This window comes from Grammomys surdaster, unplaced genomic scaffold (assembly GCF_004785775.1).
Source record: "Grammomys surdaster isolate TR1022 unplaced genomic scaffold, NIH_TR_1.0 183, whole genome shotgun sequence".
Classification (NCBI taxonomy): Eukaryota; Metazoa; Chordata; class Mammalia; order Rodentia; family Muridae; genus Grammomys; species Grammomys surdaster.
The window spans coordinates 1,357,163-1,374,707 of record NW_021604628.1 but is presented as its reverse complement, the minus strand read 5'-3'; the positions used below and the strand labels follow the sequence as shown (position 1 = coordinate 1,374,707).

At 53.0% G+C, this 17,545-nt stretch overlaps 1 protein-coding gene across 1 annotated transcript in view; it reads right to left on the bottom strand.

The window, feature by feature from the left end:
• Positions 1-3,099: 3,099 nt before the first annotated feature.
• The window catches only part of Zfand3 (zinc finger AN1-type containing 3), a 202,048-nt gene continuing 187,602 nt past the window's right edge, over positions 3,100-17,545 (bottom strand). Inside the window, exon 6 of the mRNA XM_028767881.1 lies at positions 3,100-5,084. Coding sequence (XP_028623714.1) covers positions 4,930-5,084 — 155 coding nt within the window. The 3' untranslated portion in view covers positions 3,100-4,929. The remainder of the gene's footprint in view (positions 5,085-17,545) is intronic.

Genomic DNA, 17,545 nt, shown 5'->3' with positions numbered 1-17,545 from the left:
GTGGGTGCGTGTGCTGTTTGTTTCCAATGTGTGTACTCTGGGGCAAACAGTGCTAGCCCTCCTCCATCAGGCATGTCTCTGGGCACCCTGCCTCGCCCTAGCTCACTTTAGTGGCTGTCCTTTACCATGCATGCCCTACTTGTTGGCTGTAATTCTGAAATACAGCCATTTTCTTCTGATTTCAGTTCTTAAGTGAGGGGTTGAAGTCTTGCTCTGTGTGTGTGAACAGCTGCTTTTCTGTCCACTGGAGACTGTCCTTTCTCTGGGGGCAGCTTTGTTTGAAATCTGAACTGTGGTCTGCTTTGCAGTCAGGCAGGACAGCTTGCGTCAGCTACACTTGCTGGTGCTGGGTTAACCTGGAAGTGGGCCACAGCTCGCTGCCCGCCTGCCTGAGGCACGTTCTGAGGGACCTCTGAGCCACGGTCTCTCCAGCATGCTGGCTTCAAAGTGGAATTCAGAATATGAATTTCAGTGTTTAAAAGAGGCAATCGGAAGGGCTGGCTGTGGCTCACTCGGTGAGAGAGTCCGGGCTCCAATCCCATACCCTCATTCTCACACTTAGCCACTCTTCCTGTGTGGACATAGGACAGGAGTGGGGCTGGGGCTTCTGCCAGCGGCACCACCTCCTGCTTTAGGTTCTCTCGGGCTACTGGGCCACGTGGGAAACGTTATTTCTGCGTGGATGTACTTCACACCTGCACAGGGTTCTAGCTGTATGCAGGGAATAGTTAGCCCCCACTAGACTGCCTCCTTCCTCTCCCTCCACCTCCCCTGCTACTTCTCTGTTGTGTCACCCCAGCAAGCCACCTGCCTCAGTGCCTTCCTCCGGTAGCTGGTGCCCCACACCAGCTACGAGGCATTGCTCCTGCCCCAGGCAAGCTGGCTCCAATTCCCGGCACAGGGCTCCATTGCCTGGTGTGACCCAAAAAAGGGGTCAAGCGGAGGGACGTGTTCCAAAAGCAGGACATCTCCATGGCGTTTCCCAGACACCCACAACAGCACACGTCCGTGTACCTGCTGGAGTCATCCCACTGGTTCCTGCGTGGGGCACGTTGCTAAGGGGATTGTCTTCCCTTTACAGCAACCATCTCCCCTCCCCCCAGCCCCCGCCTTGAGAAGTACTGTGACCAAGACCACCCGGGTCCAGTAGCTCTTTGCCAGGTGTCACAGCCTGAGGTTCGTAAAACTAAGGCTTCTTCAGGAGGCGAGAAGTTAAGGGGGTTCCAAGGCCCAGTGTGTACACAAGACCTGGGTTCAATCACCAGAATAAAAAGTGAAAAAAAAAATACCAAGTAGAAAATTAAGTGACTTCTAAGGTGAATACGAGGAATGAAAGTAATTCACAAATTACAATGTTTAAAACCTAACAAATATCTAGACAGGAAACAGCTGCAGAAAGGCAAAGGTAACATGGTGCCTTCTAGACCCGTGCAATGCTGCTGTGTTCCTTGCTGGGCTGCGTCCTCCCATGATGCTTCTGACTTGTGGCGTGGCCGAGCTCCGTTTAGAATCTGACACTTGTGAGTGGCTGGCAGCCTGCTAACCTGTTTGTTCAAATTGCTGTCCAGGGTGGGGGCTGTCCCCTTGTCCTTGAAACCCTTTCCAGTGGGACTGTGTGTGGGGCAGCGCTCTCTGGGCAGCAGCAGGCTGAGCAGAGTTGACTTTATGTTGAATACACGTCACCTCCCACACCTGCAAGCTCCAACAGCCCAGCCCTTCCGGAGGGGCCCCAGGGCCATCCCTCTGGTTTTGGTCAGAGCCCTCTTGAGAGATGTAGCATTACAATACACACCACCATGTAAAAACTCCAGGGACAGTGGCCAAAGTCACTGTTACCAGTTTCTTCTGCACGCCTGTGTGACTTAACACCAGATGGGCAAGTCTCTGCAAAGAGCCTGCTCCTACAGGCCTAGGGGTGAGGCCAGTGACTCAAATGTCCTGCTGTGAGCGGCTGCCACACACCTGAACTAACCTTTCTCTGTGCTCACACAGGGAAAGGAAGGTGGGGGTTGCCCCAGTGTGTGGCAGGAGGGACGTTTGGCTCCTGGTCACACCTGCTGGCCAAGAAGGCAGGTGGCAGGCAGCAGGGCGCATGACGGCCTCCGCACTCCCATGAGCCCTGGCTCCATCTCTGGGGTTTCCATGGGCTGCAGACACTTGGGGGGGGGGTCTGTGGTGCAGATGGGCGTGCGGAGCCTCCTGAGTTCTCTTCTGCACATCTCCTGCCTCGCAGAGCACCAGTGCTGGCTCTGGGCAGAGGCCCCGTGACCTCAGAGCTACAGCACTAGCATCTGCCCACAGCGAGGTTACTGCATGTGGCCGGAGGGGCTTAACACATTTTCTGTCTTATTTGACATTCTACATACATTTCAGGATCTGAGACTTTCCCCAGACCTTTGGACTACAAGGTAAGCTGGGTGCTCCCCTTTCCAGTTCAAGGGGCCTCAGACAGGCTCCTCCTCCCCCTCGGGTCTCTACTGTGCCCGTGGAGGGGGGGTGGGAGGAGGGGTGCTTCTCCGAGTGCCCCAGGGCTTTCTCTCCCTAGGGCTGAGAGCCTCTGTCCTGGCTTGGCCACCCTCCAGCCATCAGACTAGCCTTTGTTTCTGCCTGGTGGCATTCCTCTGCCCTGTGCCAAGCACTCTGAACTTCCTGGCCATTTTTTCGTCACCTTCTTGAAACTGTGGGGTGGTATAAATGTCATTCCTCTGCCTGAGGCAAAGCTTTCAAAGAGTGTTGAGTCTATCCTGGACTTCAGAGCCACATGCTCATCTCTGCAGCCGCCCTGAAGTAGCGGGCAGCATTTACCTACCCTGCCTGCCCTCACCCATGCTAGACTCAAGTACCCAGGCACCCAACCCACCCATACCTGGGGTCCTCAAGAGACGGGCCAGAGACACAGCAGCCCTGCCCGGCCTGCACTAGAGCCTTCAGACATCCAGACAGGGAGGCAGCTGCTGGGCATGGACACTTCCTGGGCAAATCACCCCAAGTCCCAGGTCCTACAGAGCACTCTGCAGAGCCACAAGCAGGGAGACTCTGCACTCCTTTCCGGGCCCTCCTCGGCCACTAGGAGAGCCGCCAAAACAGACAACCCAGATGTCCATAGGATTGGTTTAATTTGTTTCAGCAGGAGAAAAAAAAGAATAAAGTTACAAGATTCTTTTAATATTTTCACAATGTTAAACTAAAACTGCTCTAGGCTATGAGTGTAAGTCACTCTAGGACACAAAGGGTTAAATAAGATCTCTTCTTTAAAGATACAAGAATTTCAGCTTCCCTTACATTTAACAAACTTCACAGAACAGATACTGTAGGGAACAAGCCCTTCCTCCCCTGCCCAGCTCTCCAGCAGGAGTGAACCTGGGCACATGGTCCCCAGCACCCCCTCCCAGTGCTATGGGGAAGGGACCTGAGGACCTAAGAAGGGTACATGGCGCCTCACTGAGGATGGCCATGTGGTGGCCAGAGGGCTGTGGCTTAGCGACAGTGGTAAACGCGAGGCAGACCTGGCACCTTGGCCCTGGGCTGCCCTAGACTGAGGCGCTGGTCTGGGTCCTGAAGCAAGAATTAAGGCTGGAGATTCTGCACTGGGTCCCCTCTGGTGGGTGCAGACTGGGTGCAGGGTGGGAAGAACATGATTTCCTATTCGCTATTTTGGATCGAGACATTGTCCTTGCCGATCTGTTCATCTGGAGAGCAGACCTTGCTCAACTACACAAAGGAAAGTCACTGGGCTACACCGTTCATCAGCAGCCAGACGCGGACAGCTTCACCCAAGCCACAATCTGGGACAGATGGCACCTGTGTGGCACTTAGACTTGATCCAGGCTTTCAAAGGACTCCCAGAATCCCCCTGGCCCCGCCCTCTGGCTGTCAGTGGTTTCTAACCAACCCCACATACCTGCCCCATTCAGGCCCCCCACCCACAGCCACCGCCACTCACAATGTAGAGCGCCACACCAGGGGCCCGTGCAGTCCACTGTCTTCCCTTCCTGAACTTGTCCTGAGGTGGGTGCCTGGTTGTCCTCAAACTATGGCTGCATAGAAATTAGAGGAGGCCCCTGCAGGAAGGGCAGCAGCAGCCTCCCCTGTCACTACTCACTGATTCTTGTGGTCAGGAAACATCTTTTCAAATTCAAAGAAATCTGGTTGCCAAGGCCCAGGTGCAGGCCTCAGCCGCAGGGCTGCCATGAGCAACACCATTGCCCTTGGCAAGCGACAGCCAGAGTCAGCGGGTCTCGACCACGGATCCTGTGCAGAGAAGGTGGGATCGTGCGTGGACTAATCTTGAGTGGATCTAATTTTCAAAGTGAAGTTGTGTCTCCTCTTGTATGATGAGTTTCCCTTAACAACAGGTAAAAAGCTTCCTCCATAGAATCTGTCCCCACCCCCGACTTCCAGCGCTGAGGGAGAGTGAGGACACAGCCCAGCCCAGCCACGTGGCCAGTCTCGGCAGCTTCCTGTGGCCAAGGCACGCGTGGCCATCAGGTCCTGCTGGGACCAAGCGAAAGTGAAGAGGTGAAAGGCCAAACATGGAAGAGTTTCTGTCAAAGCGGCCGTGTGGGCGGCGAGGCCTGCGCCTCCTCTACCGACTCAGTCTGGTCTGGACACTTTCTGCTTAAGGCTTTTGTAAGTCTGACTCCAGCAGTGACAGCATGTGTTGTTGTAAATCCACTAGCCATGCTCAAAACAAATAGTCTTCATGTTTTAATTTTATACAATGGCTAGCAGGCACCTTAGTAACCAGCCAGAGATCAATTTCATCCACCATCAACCCCTAAACCACAGTACCAGGATGGCTGGCTAAAGAAAGGAAACGGCCGGCTGTAGTCTGACGTGCCCAGTACAAGGTGTCTGGCTGACTTTGTCCTAAATAAGGCTAACATTAGTGAACTAACAACAGCGTCGTGTGGCGGCCGTGCCCGGCCCTCAGGAGCACCCCTCCCCGATGCGCTGGCAGGAGCGCCCGACTTTCCGGTCCAGTTTCACCATTTTCATGATGGCTTCCTCGCGGCCGCGGCCCATGTGGTCGAACGTACAGTCATGCTGCTCTGGCAGGCGATGTAACATACAAAACACGTAGCCTGCAAGTGGGGAACAGAGGAGACGGTCGTTAGGGGCCTCGCTGGCATCCACAAGAAGGGGACACACGGCATGAGACACGGGGTCAGGACAAGGTTTCATGCTGCACCCACCCTTCAGCAGGGGCCCAGCACTTCCCACCCCCAGTTTCCTGGTCCAGTAAGCTCTGCGGCGCCTCTGCTGGGACATGTGCAGGCACCGGCCTCACCCCAACGCAGCATCAGATGGAGACACTCCACGGCCAGAGAAGCAGCTCTGCATCCATGCCAGCTCAGAAGCCCTGGCAAGCTCCAGTAGGGATCAAGTCACAAGTGAATGGGGCTCCTAACAGAAAATGGGTGCTTTGCAACCCTGGAAAAGGTGACACGCAGGAGAGGAAGAACTGCAGGAGGGCTGAGTGTAATGTCGTCTGATGTCATCTGGTCTGACTATGCTCTAACACCCCAAGAATGCAGATACCAGGGTCCTCTCAGGGATCCCACCAGGCTGTGGGGGCAGCTGTAGGTCCGAGGGAGACACGGGTCTGGCACATGAGAAACCCAAGAACAGAGGAAGAGGCCTGCAAAGCAAGGAGATGGACAGGCGGACAAGGGTGCGTGCGTGCGTGCGTGTTGTGGGGGCACATGAGGAAGAGGTCAAGACAGCTCACAGAGAACGCAGCATATGGAGGCCACCTGTCTCCTCCCGGCTCCCCAGTGAACCCCTACCCTAGAAAGGCTGAGAGGTACGCAGTCCTCACCTTCAGGGTTTAAAGGAGCAAAGGTCGGCCCAGCATCCCCATCCTCATCACGCTGCACAGCCACGCCCCTGGGACCCTGACCTGCTTCCCCGTGTGCCCGCTCACAGGGCCGCTCTACGCAGACTGCTGTCCTTTAAGCTCAGGTCCAGAAACCAACAGGTGGCCGCCCCTCGGCCTCTGTACAGAACCTGGACGTCAACTGGCAGGAAAGGCCCCGGAGGTGGAGATTAACTCAAGACTCAATGGCCTAGGTTCTACGATTAACTTCACCCAGATGCTGTTGGAGACAGAAGTGTGAGAAGGGCAGGCCGGGTCTTAGAAGACAGAACTATTCACCTGCGTGGCCGCTGCTAGGTTAGGCTGTGTTTGGGGCATGCATGCAGCAGAGGGGTGGAGGGTACAGCCTGAGCCAGCCAGTGTTCGAGAAACACATTATTAACTGCTTCCCAGGGAGAGCAGGGCAACATGTTTGACTCTAAATTGGGTCTGGGTTTGAGGAAAAGAATAGAGATGAAATTTTTGTCTCTTGAGAAGCTAAGCTCCCACTTGGTGGAAAAGCCAAGTTAAGATTAATGAGCTCGTGTGTTACACTTACTGATAAGTTCATTACTCCCAGATATTGGATACCAGTTGTCTTCTCCTGAAGGGGCCGCAGCAGCGCTCCTGCACCCTCAGTACACAGGCTGCCTAACAAGCTAAATCATCTTTCAGGAACAAAGCCCTCACCTATTGGGAGGTGGGGGAAAGACACCCTGGCACGGCTCTCGACACACAGCACTACAGAGGGCAGCGGGCCTGCTGCCCACCTTATCTCAGACCCTACTCACAGCAGGTCCAAGGGCTTCAGTGTGCTCCCTTCCTTTGGCAGGGGAGACACACTGGCAGCCCTGACCAGTAGGATTCTTAGAGCCAAGAGCATCACTGCCACACCCCTGTCAGATGCAGCCAGCGTCTGCCCTGAGCCCTGCAAGCCAGAAAATAGCAGCTGTACTTGAGGAGCACAGGCACGTGGGGAGACAGCAGGTAATGCACAGGGAGGGCCTGGGGGACATGTGCCCCGTCTCCATGACCACACACAGATTACGCTCCAGTCCTGGTCTGATCACTCACCAGGCACAGGCCAGCTACCGAAGACCAGTACTGCTGTGAGGGACACGTCCTGCTCTGTGGGACTGAGAGGTGGGTGGAATTTCATTTTTAAAAGAAAATGGAAACTTTCTTACAAAAAAGAACTGGAGGTGACACACAGGCAGAGCAGATAGATTAATCAGTCAGAACCTCCCCTTCTTGGGAACACAGGCCTGTTTCCAGAAGCTGCTGCAGGGATCGTCGACTCTCCAACACTCTGGAGATGGATGGTCTTGAGTGACAGACAGAAGGACTTGAGGTTACTGCCTGCTTTCGGGTGAGCTAGCCTTGGCATTTCTCTAAGTTATTTAAAGAAACTAGAAGGCAAGGCAGGAGGCCTGCTAGTTCTCGGAGTCTTGGAAACAGAGGAGGACAAACCAGTCTTGGGTCCTTTCTTGAAAAGGCCAAAGAAAGTGGCGCCGGATAGGATGGAGGCTCAAGCGACAGAGCTGCGATGTCCTCGTTTAGTCCCAGGGGTCACCCAGTTCTTCTCCTCCCACTTCAGGTGAGACTTGCTCCTGTTCCACACTGAGCCCATCACAGAGCCCGCACTCCTCAGCAGCACGCGGTTTGGAAGGCGACGTCCATGTCCTGGCTTGCCCGCACTGTGGTCTAAGTGTTTCACAGGGACTGGGATGGCTGATGTGTCAAGTACAGTCAGGCCCACACGACCCACATGCAACACTGTCCTGTGCTGAGCCAGAGCCCAGGAAGGTGAGCTCCTTGGACGACAGCTTGAAGCCGGCCCTCCTCCAAGGTGTCAATTACATTTTCAGTGTAACTGTACCAAGCGCTCAGGAACTTGGGTGGGTGTCTATTTGCTTACAGGCTCATGAGGGCAATACAGGACACGCCCTTCATTAAAACGGAGAACAAAGCAGCAGCCGGCCCTCTAAGCTCACCGCTCCCCATGGGCTGTGCCTGCCTCGCCCCTCTGGACTGCACCCTTTCTCTACGTGGACCAGCCACTGTCCCCAATTCTGACAGACCACTCAGGACGTGGACAGAAGAGCTAGGAAGGGCCAAGCACATGACTACCATCCCACATCCTAGGACGTGGGCTCAACGGTCTCTGCAGGGCTGGGGAGCCCCTTCCTTAACCTGAGAAGACCCCTTCAACTCAGCAGACAGCACTAGGATGACGAGTGGCTATATCATGCAGGTCTACCCAGGACTGCAGACTGTGGGTAGCAGGAGAGGCCTGGGGCCTATTCCAGAAGCTTCCATCTACAGTGAAGCCTGCACGGAGGAGACAGCAGAGGCCACCAGTTGACTCACTCAACACAAGAGGAAGGAGAAGCAGGCTGGAAGGAAAATGTGGGTTTGTTCCCAGCACCAACCACGGCAGTTCCTCACCGTCCAGAGCCCCTGCTCCAGGCCACCTTCTCACCTCCATAAGCCAGAGGCCCAGCACGGAGGTCTAACACATCTGGCTAGCCATGTGGTACAGATGTGAACGACATCCAGTGACTGGTGTGTAAAATGCCATCTGGTAGGACACAGCCTTCCCCTCACCCTCTTAATCCAGTTGCCCTCAACACGGCACATGCTCACAGGAGACTGTCCAGGACACTGAAGCGTGCACAGCACCGAGGCTCTAAGTGTCCCTTAGAGCAGCAGCCATAGCCTTCCTTGATCTGCTCCTGTGCAAACACTGACAACAACCACAGCCCAAGGGGACAACCTGACTATCACCCAACCTAATACGAAGGAGGCCTGGGCCGGAACAAGGCAGCCAGCTCACAGCTCCCTGCCACTGACCACAGAGAAGACCACTCTGAGGACCTGAGCAGGGTCAGTGCTGTCTTTTCTGTGAGATGCTGAGAGGAACAGGACGAGAGCAGAAGCCACACTCCTTGGTGTCTGCATTCCCACAGCCGGCAGAACGCTGCTCAGCGGCTTCCTCCAGGAGTAAAGCTCACCATCACAGCTGGCTGACCCAGCTCCGCACTCTTGGGTTGGAATTAATTACGCACGCACTTGCTCTCCTGAAGTCTCCCCCCCACGTGGGGGGCCCCACGTGAGGCCCCCCACGTGAAGCCCCCCACGTGAAGCCCCCCACGTGAAGCCCCCTACGTGCTGTGTTATTACAGACAGGGATGGGATAAGCTCAGCCCAGCCATTCAGTGCTTCCACCTAACTTTACACTTCCCTGCTCATCTGAATTTCAATTGTTAAAGGTTCAAGCAGATCCTGAAAATACTGACAGGCTGAGGACCGAAACATGCGAAAGGCTCTGCTGGTGTGCAGTGTGAGGTAGCAGCAGGTAGCTGCCAGCACAGAGTACATGACACTAGCCCAACCCTTCGAGGCCCAGGGCTGTGGTCAGACTCACTCCAGTTCTGAGTGAAGTCAGCTTTACAAGGGCAAATAGAACCTTTGCAGGACCCCTTAAACCTGTATGAGGGCCACCTCCAAGTCATAGCACTGCAGGGGTCAAATACGATATCTAAAGAGTCATTTTAAATTAACAGTACTAGGCATGGAGCAACCCCTCCCCCATAGCAAAAAAACCCAGCATGGTGGCACATGCCTGTAACTCCAGCAACTAGGAAGGTAGAAGGGGATCAGAAGTTCAAGACCTTCCTTGGCTACAGAGTAAGCACAGAACCAGCCTAGGCTACATGAGACCCTTGCCTCACAAAAACAAAACAAAGTCAATGTATCTAAAATGACCAGAATGCTCCCTGGAAAAACAAATCCTATTTTTCCAGCAAGGACGTTTCTTAAGCGTCAGGACAGCTCACCCATCCCCAGCTCATGTACAAGGCACACTGGGAATATCGGGCGGTACAGAATCTGCAGCTCAGGGCACAAAGGATTTCAGTGTGTGCCTTTCATCAGGCCCGGCACACGGAAAGCTGCTGCAGGTGATGGGAACGGGGTGTATCTCCTCTCCATTCTCCTCCAGCCCTGGCTTCACATGGTAGAGGGAAGTCATTATCCAAGAACCAGAACTGGACCCCAGCTCAGTGAGCCCAGCCTGTGCTCTGCTGCAGAAGAAGAGCGTTGATCGAGTGGTCAGGTCACCTGTCAGGGCCCTAAACCAAAGCCACAGTGTATGACCCAGCAGGCGCCTTGGCATCTCTTGCGATGGAGAGGAGGAGCTGCATTAGAGAAGCTCCCAGCCCCTTAGGAAGTCGGCCAGCTGAGCAAGGGGCGGTTCTGGCGCAGAAGCACACACCTGCTTTTTCCCAATCAAACATGAAACATACACATGCTATGTGGGCCAACGAAGAGCAGCTCGAGGAAGGGGCCAGGAGGCCCAGCTCAGAACAGCTGCATGCACTGGTGGGCGGGGCCTGCCCTAGCAGACTCATCTCAGGCCTGAGAGCAGTCAGCAGTGAAAGTGACCTTGTCTCAGCCAGGCTGGGCGAGCATGCATCTCAAAACAACACGCCCGCCCTGCTGGTGGCCTTCTCTACTGCGTCTCCAGAACCCCAGCCTAAAACTTGTGTCTGCAGTGCTTGAGACTAGTACCTTCCCAATCCTCACAGTCAGCCTCTCAGTCCAAGGATCCCCTTCCCAGTATCGAGTGCACTGTTTCCAGAGCTACTGCTGTGGGAGGCAGTTCCCAGAGCCCTCTGCAGCGCACTGTCAAAGCCTCCTCACATAAGCTAACGGCACATGTTCCCTGCTGACTGCACGGCACCCATCCAGGGCGGTCCCCTATGGGTGCCTCTCACACACCCTGCTTTTCTTTTGCTCACTCAACCCTCAGATTCAGGGTCTCTTCGTCATGAAGAGCGTAGACTCTCACTGCTTATCACAACTCTAATTTTAAAGCGACTTGTACTTCACTGGCTAGCCCAGTTCATGAAGCCCAAAGTCCATGCTTCTATAATTTCCCATGCACCCCTGCTGCCGCAGACAGTACTTGTTTCTTTCAAAGTAAGAGAAGTCACAACCACACTGTGTTCTCTCAACCTAAGGGACAGGCAGAGGGCAGCCACACCCAGTGCTGAGCGCATCACAGATTGCAGACTGCAGTCCTGTGCTCGGAACAGACACTCAGTCCTCCTGAGCCTCTGTGGACTGACCTAAACTCTCCTGCCTCATAAAATGGCGACTACCTACCCAGCTGTGACTCAGTTAGCCCCCAGATTCCCACCCCCGTCCCTTCTCCTCACACAGGCCTTAGTACCCTCATGAGTGGCTTCTTCAGACAACCTCTAAATCACTCCTGAACTAGCTGTGCTCTGTACTGCATGCAAAGGCTGCACGGCAGGACCCAGGGCAGCGAGCTGCAAGGCCAACGCTCCATCCATGCGACTTGCCAGAGACCCCTCTCCTACAGCACTAGGACTTTGGGGCACATGGTTACCGTTAGGATGCACTTGCTTCGTATGTGTTAATGCCTCTTTGAATATAATAATGGAATGTATGAGCAGAATAAACTTCAAACTGTGTAAAACAACAACAACCTCATTCTCCGTTACTCTTCTTAAAGGGCAAGCCACCACGGCCACGGCCTTTAAATATTCTTGAGGCCTACACACACCAGCATTTCTGCTTCTCTACCACAGGGAGATTTTAGAATGTAAATTAGATGATGTCACTCTGGTGCTTAAAACCCTTCGGTGCTAGAAATAATAAATTTGGCAAGGCTAAGAAGCCCCCGGCTGGACGTCAGCCACCCCCACTCTCCTGCACTGGGCTCCTGCCATGCCATCGGAACCCACGGCACTGGCTGACCCACACAGGCCCACACTGTCGTCTCTGTCCAGGATGACCCTTCCCAACCAGCCTGCTGTGAGTCTCTTGCGCCATACCGTTGCTGTATACCTTGGTGGTGAGCGCTGTGTGCCCTGTGTGCTGCACACCTCCCCCAAAGAGAAACAACTCAGTGGTAGAGATTCTCATTCCATTCTTCTAAAATTCAATGAAGATGGCCAATAAATAAATAACCTTATCTAACAGGATAACTCACTAAAGACAGAAAAGAATTACTTCTAGCATAAAGAGACACAGTGTACTTTTAGTTCCGGGAGTGACCAGGGTGTCTCAGGCATCATTACTGACGGGCATGGACACGTGTGCTTGTGCACTAACAGATTTCATTTTCTCCTGCTGTGATCCATCCAAGCTTCTGCTCACAGATTCCCACGCAGCCTTGGAAGGACAGCATGAGAGGCCTGGGTCACAGATGAGCTGGGTGGAGAAGTCACTTCACCGCAGGCCTCCATTCCTGCTCGCTTCCCAACCTCACACTACTATTTTGGTCAGTTACGCAAGATTCAACAGAAAATTAATCCTGGAACAACAGCTCAGCTCCAGGGAAGAACAATTTAATTGAAGCAAGAGTATTAACATAAATCTGGCCCCTTAACTTATAAATCTAGAGCCTTCCATCTCTTCCTGGATTTTTCTGTAACTTGGCAGGGCAGGTACAAGAAGCACATCACCATCCTGTGTATTAATGACAAGGCCTCCCCCCGACCCCGTGTTAACTCAGCCGCCCCCTCCCCAGGGCCAGGGCTGCCCCATATCAAGGATGCTGGCATGTGTCGAGCAGCCTTGTGATCACGGAGGAAGAGGCTTGTTGGGCCTTGCAAAACTCAATGGTAGCGGCCAGACTGCCTCGGGGGGTTGGGAGGATGGGGGGGGGGGAATCGGTTCATATGATTTGTCTTTAACTGGAGCGTCCTCTGTCACCCCCATACAGCCCAGATCCAGCCGTTTCCAAGCAGCAAGAGCAGGCATCCTGACAACTAAATACCAACAAAACCTGGCTTGGGAGAGGAGTCAACACTGGCTCAGCCCTGCCCCCTGCAGCCCTGCAGGATCTTCCTAGAGAACATGCCAAGTGAGTGAAGCCTCTGAAAGGCAGCTCCAGGAACAGCTGGGACTTCTCCCGGGCCAGCCTGACCTGTTCTCCAGACACTCCACAGTTGAGCATATGCTTGGGTGGTGGTGCCTCTGATCAGACACAGAGGGTCCCCTGTCCTGTCTGACAGGAGGGAAGTCTCTGAAAACACAAGCTCCAAGGAAGCCAACCCTGGGAGAAGAGAGGAATGCTCACCCACAGGTGTGGAGAGGCTGCTGAGGGCCAGCTCCTGGTTCTTCCGAGCGCTCCAGTGAGCCACTGACACAATCACTGTTTTTGTTTCCCTCTCTGAACTCTGCTGTGTCAAGTCCATCTCAGCAGAGCTAAGATGTGGTAAGAAGTCCTTTTCCTCATCAGTCAGTGAGGGGTGCAGCTTCTCAGCTAGCCCAGCCCTCTCAAGGCCCTTATGGTTCTATCCCAGGGACTTGGCTCCCCAGCAGCCTGGCTCTGAGTCTCACAGACTGAAAAGCTGCAGTGCTAACACCACCAGGCACCATGAGAGCCAACAAGCCAAGAACATGCCAAGCCCAGTCGGCTGAGGCTTGTAGAAGACAAACTGGCCTTTAAGATGCAATCAGGGCCAGGTGGCGGTGCTGCACGCCTTTCATCCCAGCACTGGAGAGGCAGAGGCAGGCGGATCTCTGAATCTGAGGCCACATTGGTCGACAGAGCCAGTTCCAGGACAGCCAGGACTATGAAGAGAAAGCCTGTCTTGTGCCCCATCCCAAAAAGATGCTCTCAGGGACAAGTTTCCACTGCCATTATCACAGGATGGTGTTCTGTCTCCTGCTGGCAAACAAGATAGGGAAGCAGAAATGGCTGTCTTGTTGGAGTCTGTGTCTTCAGGACCTGTGCTGTGACCCCATCAAGACTTTGGCCTGCTTAAGTAACAGTACTTTCCAGAATTAGACACAAACTTCACTGATACTGATCTTGGAGAAAAGGTGGCACTGAAATCTCACCTAACAAAGGAGTCATGCTCCAGTGTTGGGCCATCGTCCTGCAAAGAAGCCACAGGCTCGAGGAGTGTTTACTGGCTGTCTGTTTGGCATTCATGGTCTATGCTGGGGCTGAGAAGGAAAGAAACCACTGCATCCTATGGCTAAAGAGCACCGACACACATGGAGGGAAAACAGTTTCAGGTCACAGGAAGCAAAGCAAGAAACCTGCTGCAAAGAACTCAATACACTCAGGCCATGTGTCATAAACCAGAGGCACCCAGGGAGGTCACCCACAGAGTGCCCTGCAAGGAGCCCCATTTTCATGATCAGTGAGACATGGATCAGTGTCGGGAAACAGCACACGCATGGTAGCAAGGCTGCTGTGCCACCTGTAACCCAGATGTGTGTGGGGGTGGTGGGTGGGGTGGGGGGATGGGTGCTACAGCCTCTGTCCTCCAGAAACATAGAATTTAGGTTTCAGGTGACACAGAACACAGTAACAGCACGGGGAGTGTGAGGCTCTGGAGAGGGGTGGCACACAATCACTCAAGTGTCACCAGCCAGGCAGGGGAGCCAACAGCCTCTTCTGCCTTCAGTGGACATACAGTGTACATACAAACACGCAGGCGAAACACTTGGACTTATAAATCAATGTTAACATCAAACTGACCCTTAGCACCCCAGAGAACTACAGATACCCCAGTTACAAGGCTGAAAAGGACAGTTTGGAGGGAAAAAAAAGAAATGAACTCAAATCTCAGGTCTTACCTTAGCATCTCTGATACTTAATTTCAAAGCTTGAGTTTTAATCTAAGAACTGAGGTCTCTTGTCCTGTAGCCTTTGTAAGAGTAAAACTGGTGCAACCTGAAGTCCTAACTTGGGACAGACGATCACCTATTCTTTACGTCTCTCAGGAGATTCCCATTCCATTCCCACGGTAACTGCGTGCACTGTACATGGAGGCTGAAGCTGTGCTTCTGAGCCAGGCAGAAGAATACACATGACCTCCTCCTGAAGTGTTCACTGTCTGCAAAGAGGGACAGCTATGTTCTAATGCCACATCAATAGAGGCCTGTATGGATTCTAAGGAGAAATGTCTAAGCACCCTAAAGAGGGCGAGGCCTCTTATCAAGAAAGGTTGCATTAAAAGAAGGAGAGTGTCAGTAAGCTTTGACTTAGGAACATGGAAAGAGACGTGACTCGGCAGGATACTCTGACACCATTTCTGCAGTCCCAAGGGACTGAGGTGTTGGGAAGCTATTATTGTTGTTTATAAAATATTATTTCATATACATCCACATGTGTGCACATATGATGCATGCACGTCGGATGTGACTGGGGACTATGTGGCTACTTTGCTGCAGACACCCCCACATAAGGGTCCCAAATCGTAAGCAGAAATTTGGAGGTTGAACTAAATGGAGGTTAAAGAGTCAAAGATACAGGTTTGGAGAGACACCAAACACACAAAGAACTCATGAAGACATGCTGGGCCCTACATGGACAGCGGGGCGGGGCGGGGCAGGGCAGGGAGAGGCAGGCAGGGCAGGGCTGGGCAGGGCAGGGAGGGGCAGGGAGGGGCACTGAGGCTGAAGCCTCTAGCTGAGGGCAGGAAGGGTCACTACCTCTAGCAGTCTACAGTCACAGTGAAATCCGGGGGTGACACTGTGGGATGGAAAACCTGCTTACAAACCCTGCACAGTTCCCGTGCTAAGTCATGTGTGAACATCCCTACACTCTTGGACATACTCCTCAAGAACCAGCTCCAGCTCTCTGCAGGGTGAGAATTAACCTTTAAATTGTACTTAATGCTGGAAAGACTTAATTTCAGCTGAAGACCGAAGAAAGGCCAGGGTGCTGGAGGTGCAGTGGGTGGACCAAGGACAGGTGTGTGCTTAGCATGTAACCTACGTTAGCTCCCTCTGTGCCTCCACCTACACAGACCCAGGAACAGTAGACTGCTCTGGTGTTCACGGGAGACATAACATGCATGTGCAACAGCTTATGAATATAAAACAGGAACTAGAAATGCCCCAAGAAAACCAACTATGTGTCCTGAAGGAGCAGCAATCTAACAAGAGGCACTGTGGATTCTAAACATACATAATACCACCAGACACTCAAAATACACAGGGACAGCTGAACAGAAGATGCATTCTGAGAAACAGAAAACATGGCTGAGAAAGTGTAAAGACCTAAGAACAGAGACAGATTTGGGGGTAGGGGTTGAAACTGTTAGGAGAGCAACTCCAAGCCTTCACTCTCGGGCTGGAAAGCAGGGGCTGCTGCAGGTGGGAGTGCAGTGTGTGTGTGTGTGTGTGTGTGTGTGTGTGTGTATGAGTGTGAGTGTGTGGTCCGTGTGTGTGTGTGTGTGGGGGGTCCTAGTGTGTGTATGAGTGTGTGGTCCGTGTGTGTATGTGTGTGTTGTGAGTGTGTGTGTTGTGAGTGTAAAGTGAGTTAATGTTTGAAAGGTGAAGGATAGCTCACCAAAGCACATGAAGACAGTGCTCAGCATGTGCAGGGTGCTCCCTGGGTCAAGGAAAAGAAAGCTGCCCCTCTGTGGACAGGTGCTCACGGACAGCCGGAGGGAACGACCCAGTGCTGAAGGCTGCCAACAGCTCAGAGAAGCAGTGCTGGTGACCTGTGAACTAGCACAAGACGCTGGGAACACTGCTGGTGCTGGCTAGTGTCAGATGTACACCTGTCACTCAACACTCTGCCCCACACATCTACTCATAAAAATGAAGCTGCATTATCCTGACTGTCCACCTACAGATCTATATGGTAGCACTCACCACAGCTGATAAACATGGCCTACCTTCTCAGTGAGGCATTCCCAGAGGAAGAATAACTAACCAATAGCAAAACAGACGACTTTCACAGCATGCCATGTGACACAGACCTAAGATGACACGCTGTGAACCCATGGACACTAAAATTCTAGAAAAACCAAAACTGCCAAAGAAAGCAGGTTAGTGGTAGGCTGGTGCCGGGCAGGAGGGCTGAGTCCTTCTAGAATGGTGAACTACAAAGCCACCGGTGAAGACAACATGACTTCAATGAACTTACTACAACTTTCTGAATTGCAAAATGGAGAATTTTATGGAATGTAAAATGTTATGGTATATTAATTTTTAAGAACTTTAAAAATCCTTCTGGACAAAGAATAAACCAAAATTGTTTATAGTTAGATCAAAACTATAAAATATCAGTAATTTTTTAAAGAATAATCCTCGTCTGTCTACGAACAGTTTGGGCAGGCTGAGCTATTCTCTGGGCTTTGAAAATAAGAGCTAAGACAGCAGCAGCCACTGAGGTGAAACCCTTCTTGTCATGAGATCAGGTGGCAGGAGGGAGGGTGCGCAGGTGACGGGGCAGACGTGCTCTGGGCGTCCTGTACATGAAGACTCAGTCTCTGCTGCCTGTTTTGCTTGGGGAAGGGCAGCCCCCACATCTGTTCTGACTCTACATCACCCTGGCCAAGCACACAGGCAGGCTGGACCTCTGGAGGGGGAGCAGGTCTGACACTTCCATTTACTGAGACAGATAGGCAGCACAGGGATTCAGCTGTTAGGGTAAGTGGCTGGTTTACAGGAGCCAGCGAAGTGAGGGAGGGAGAGCCGCACACGGCAGCCTCACACCGACCGCACAGCGCCAGCATCTTTGCTTCTCTCACCTAAGGTCATTTCCAGCAGAGGATAGTTTTTTCCCTTTTGGGAGTGTGGACAAGACTCACCTTCCTCTGGAGCCATGGGTCACACACATCCCACTGCTATGTCAGGAGTATGGGAAAAACCTGGGCCTTCATTAGCAGACTCAAAAGCAGG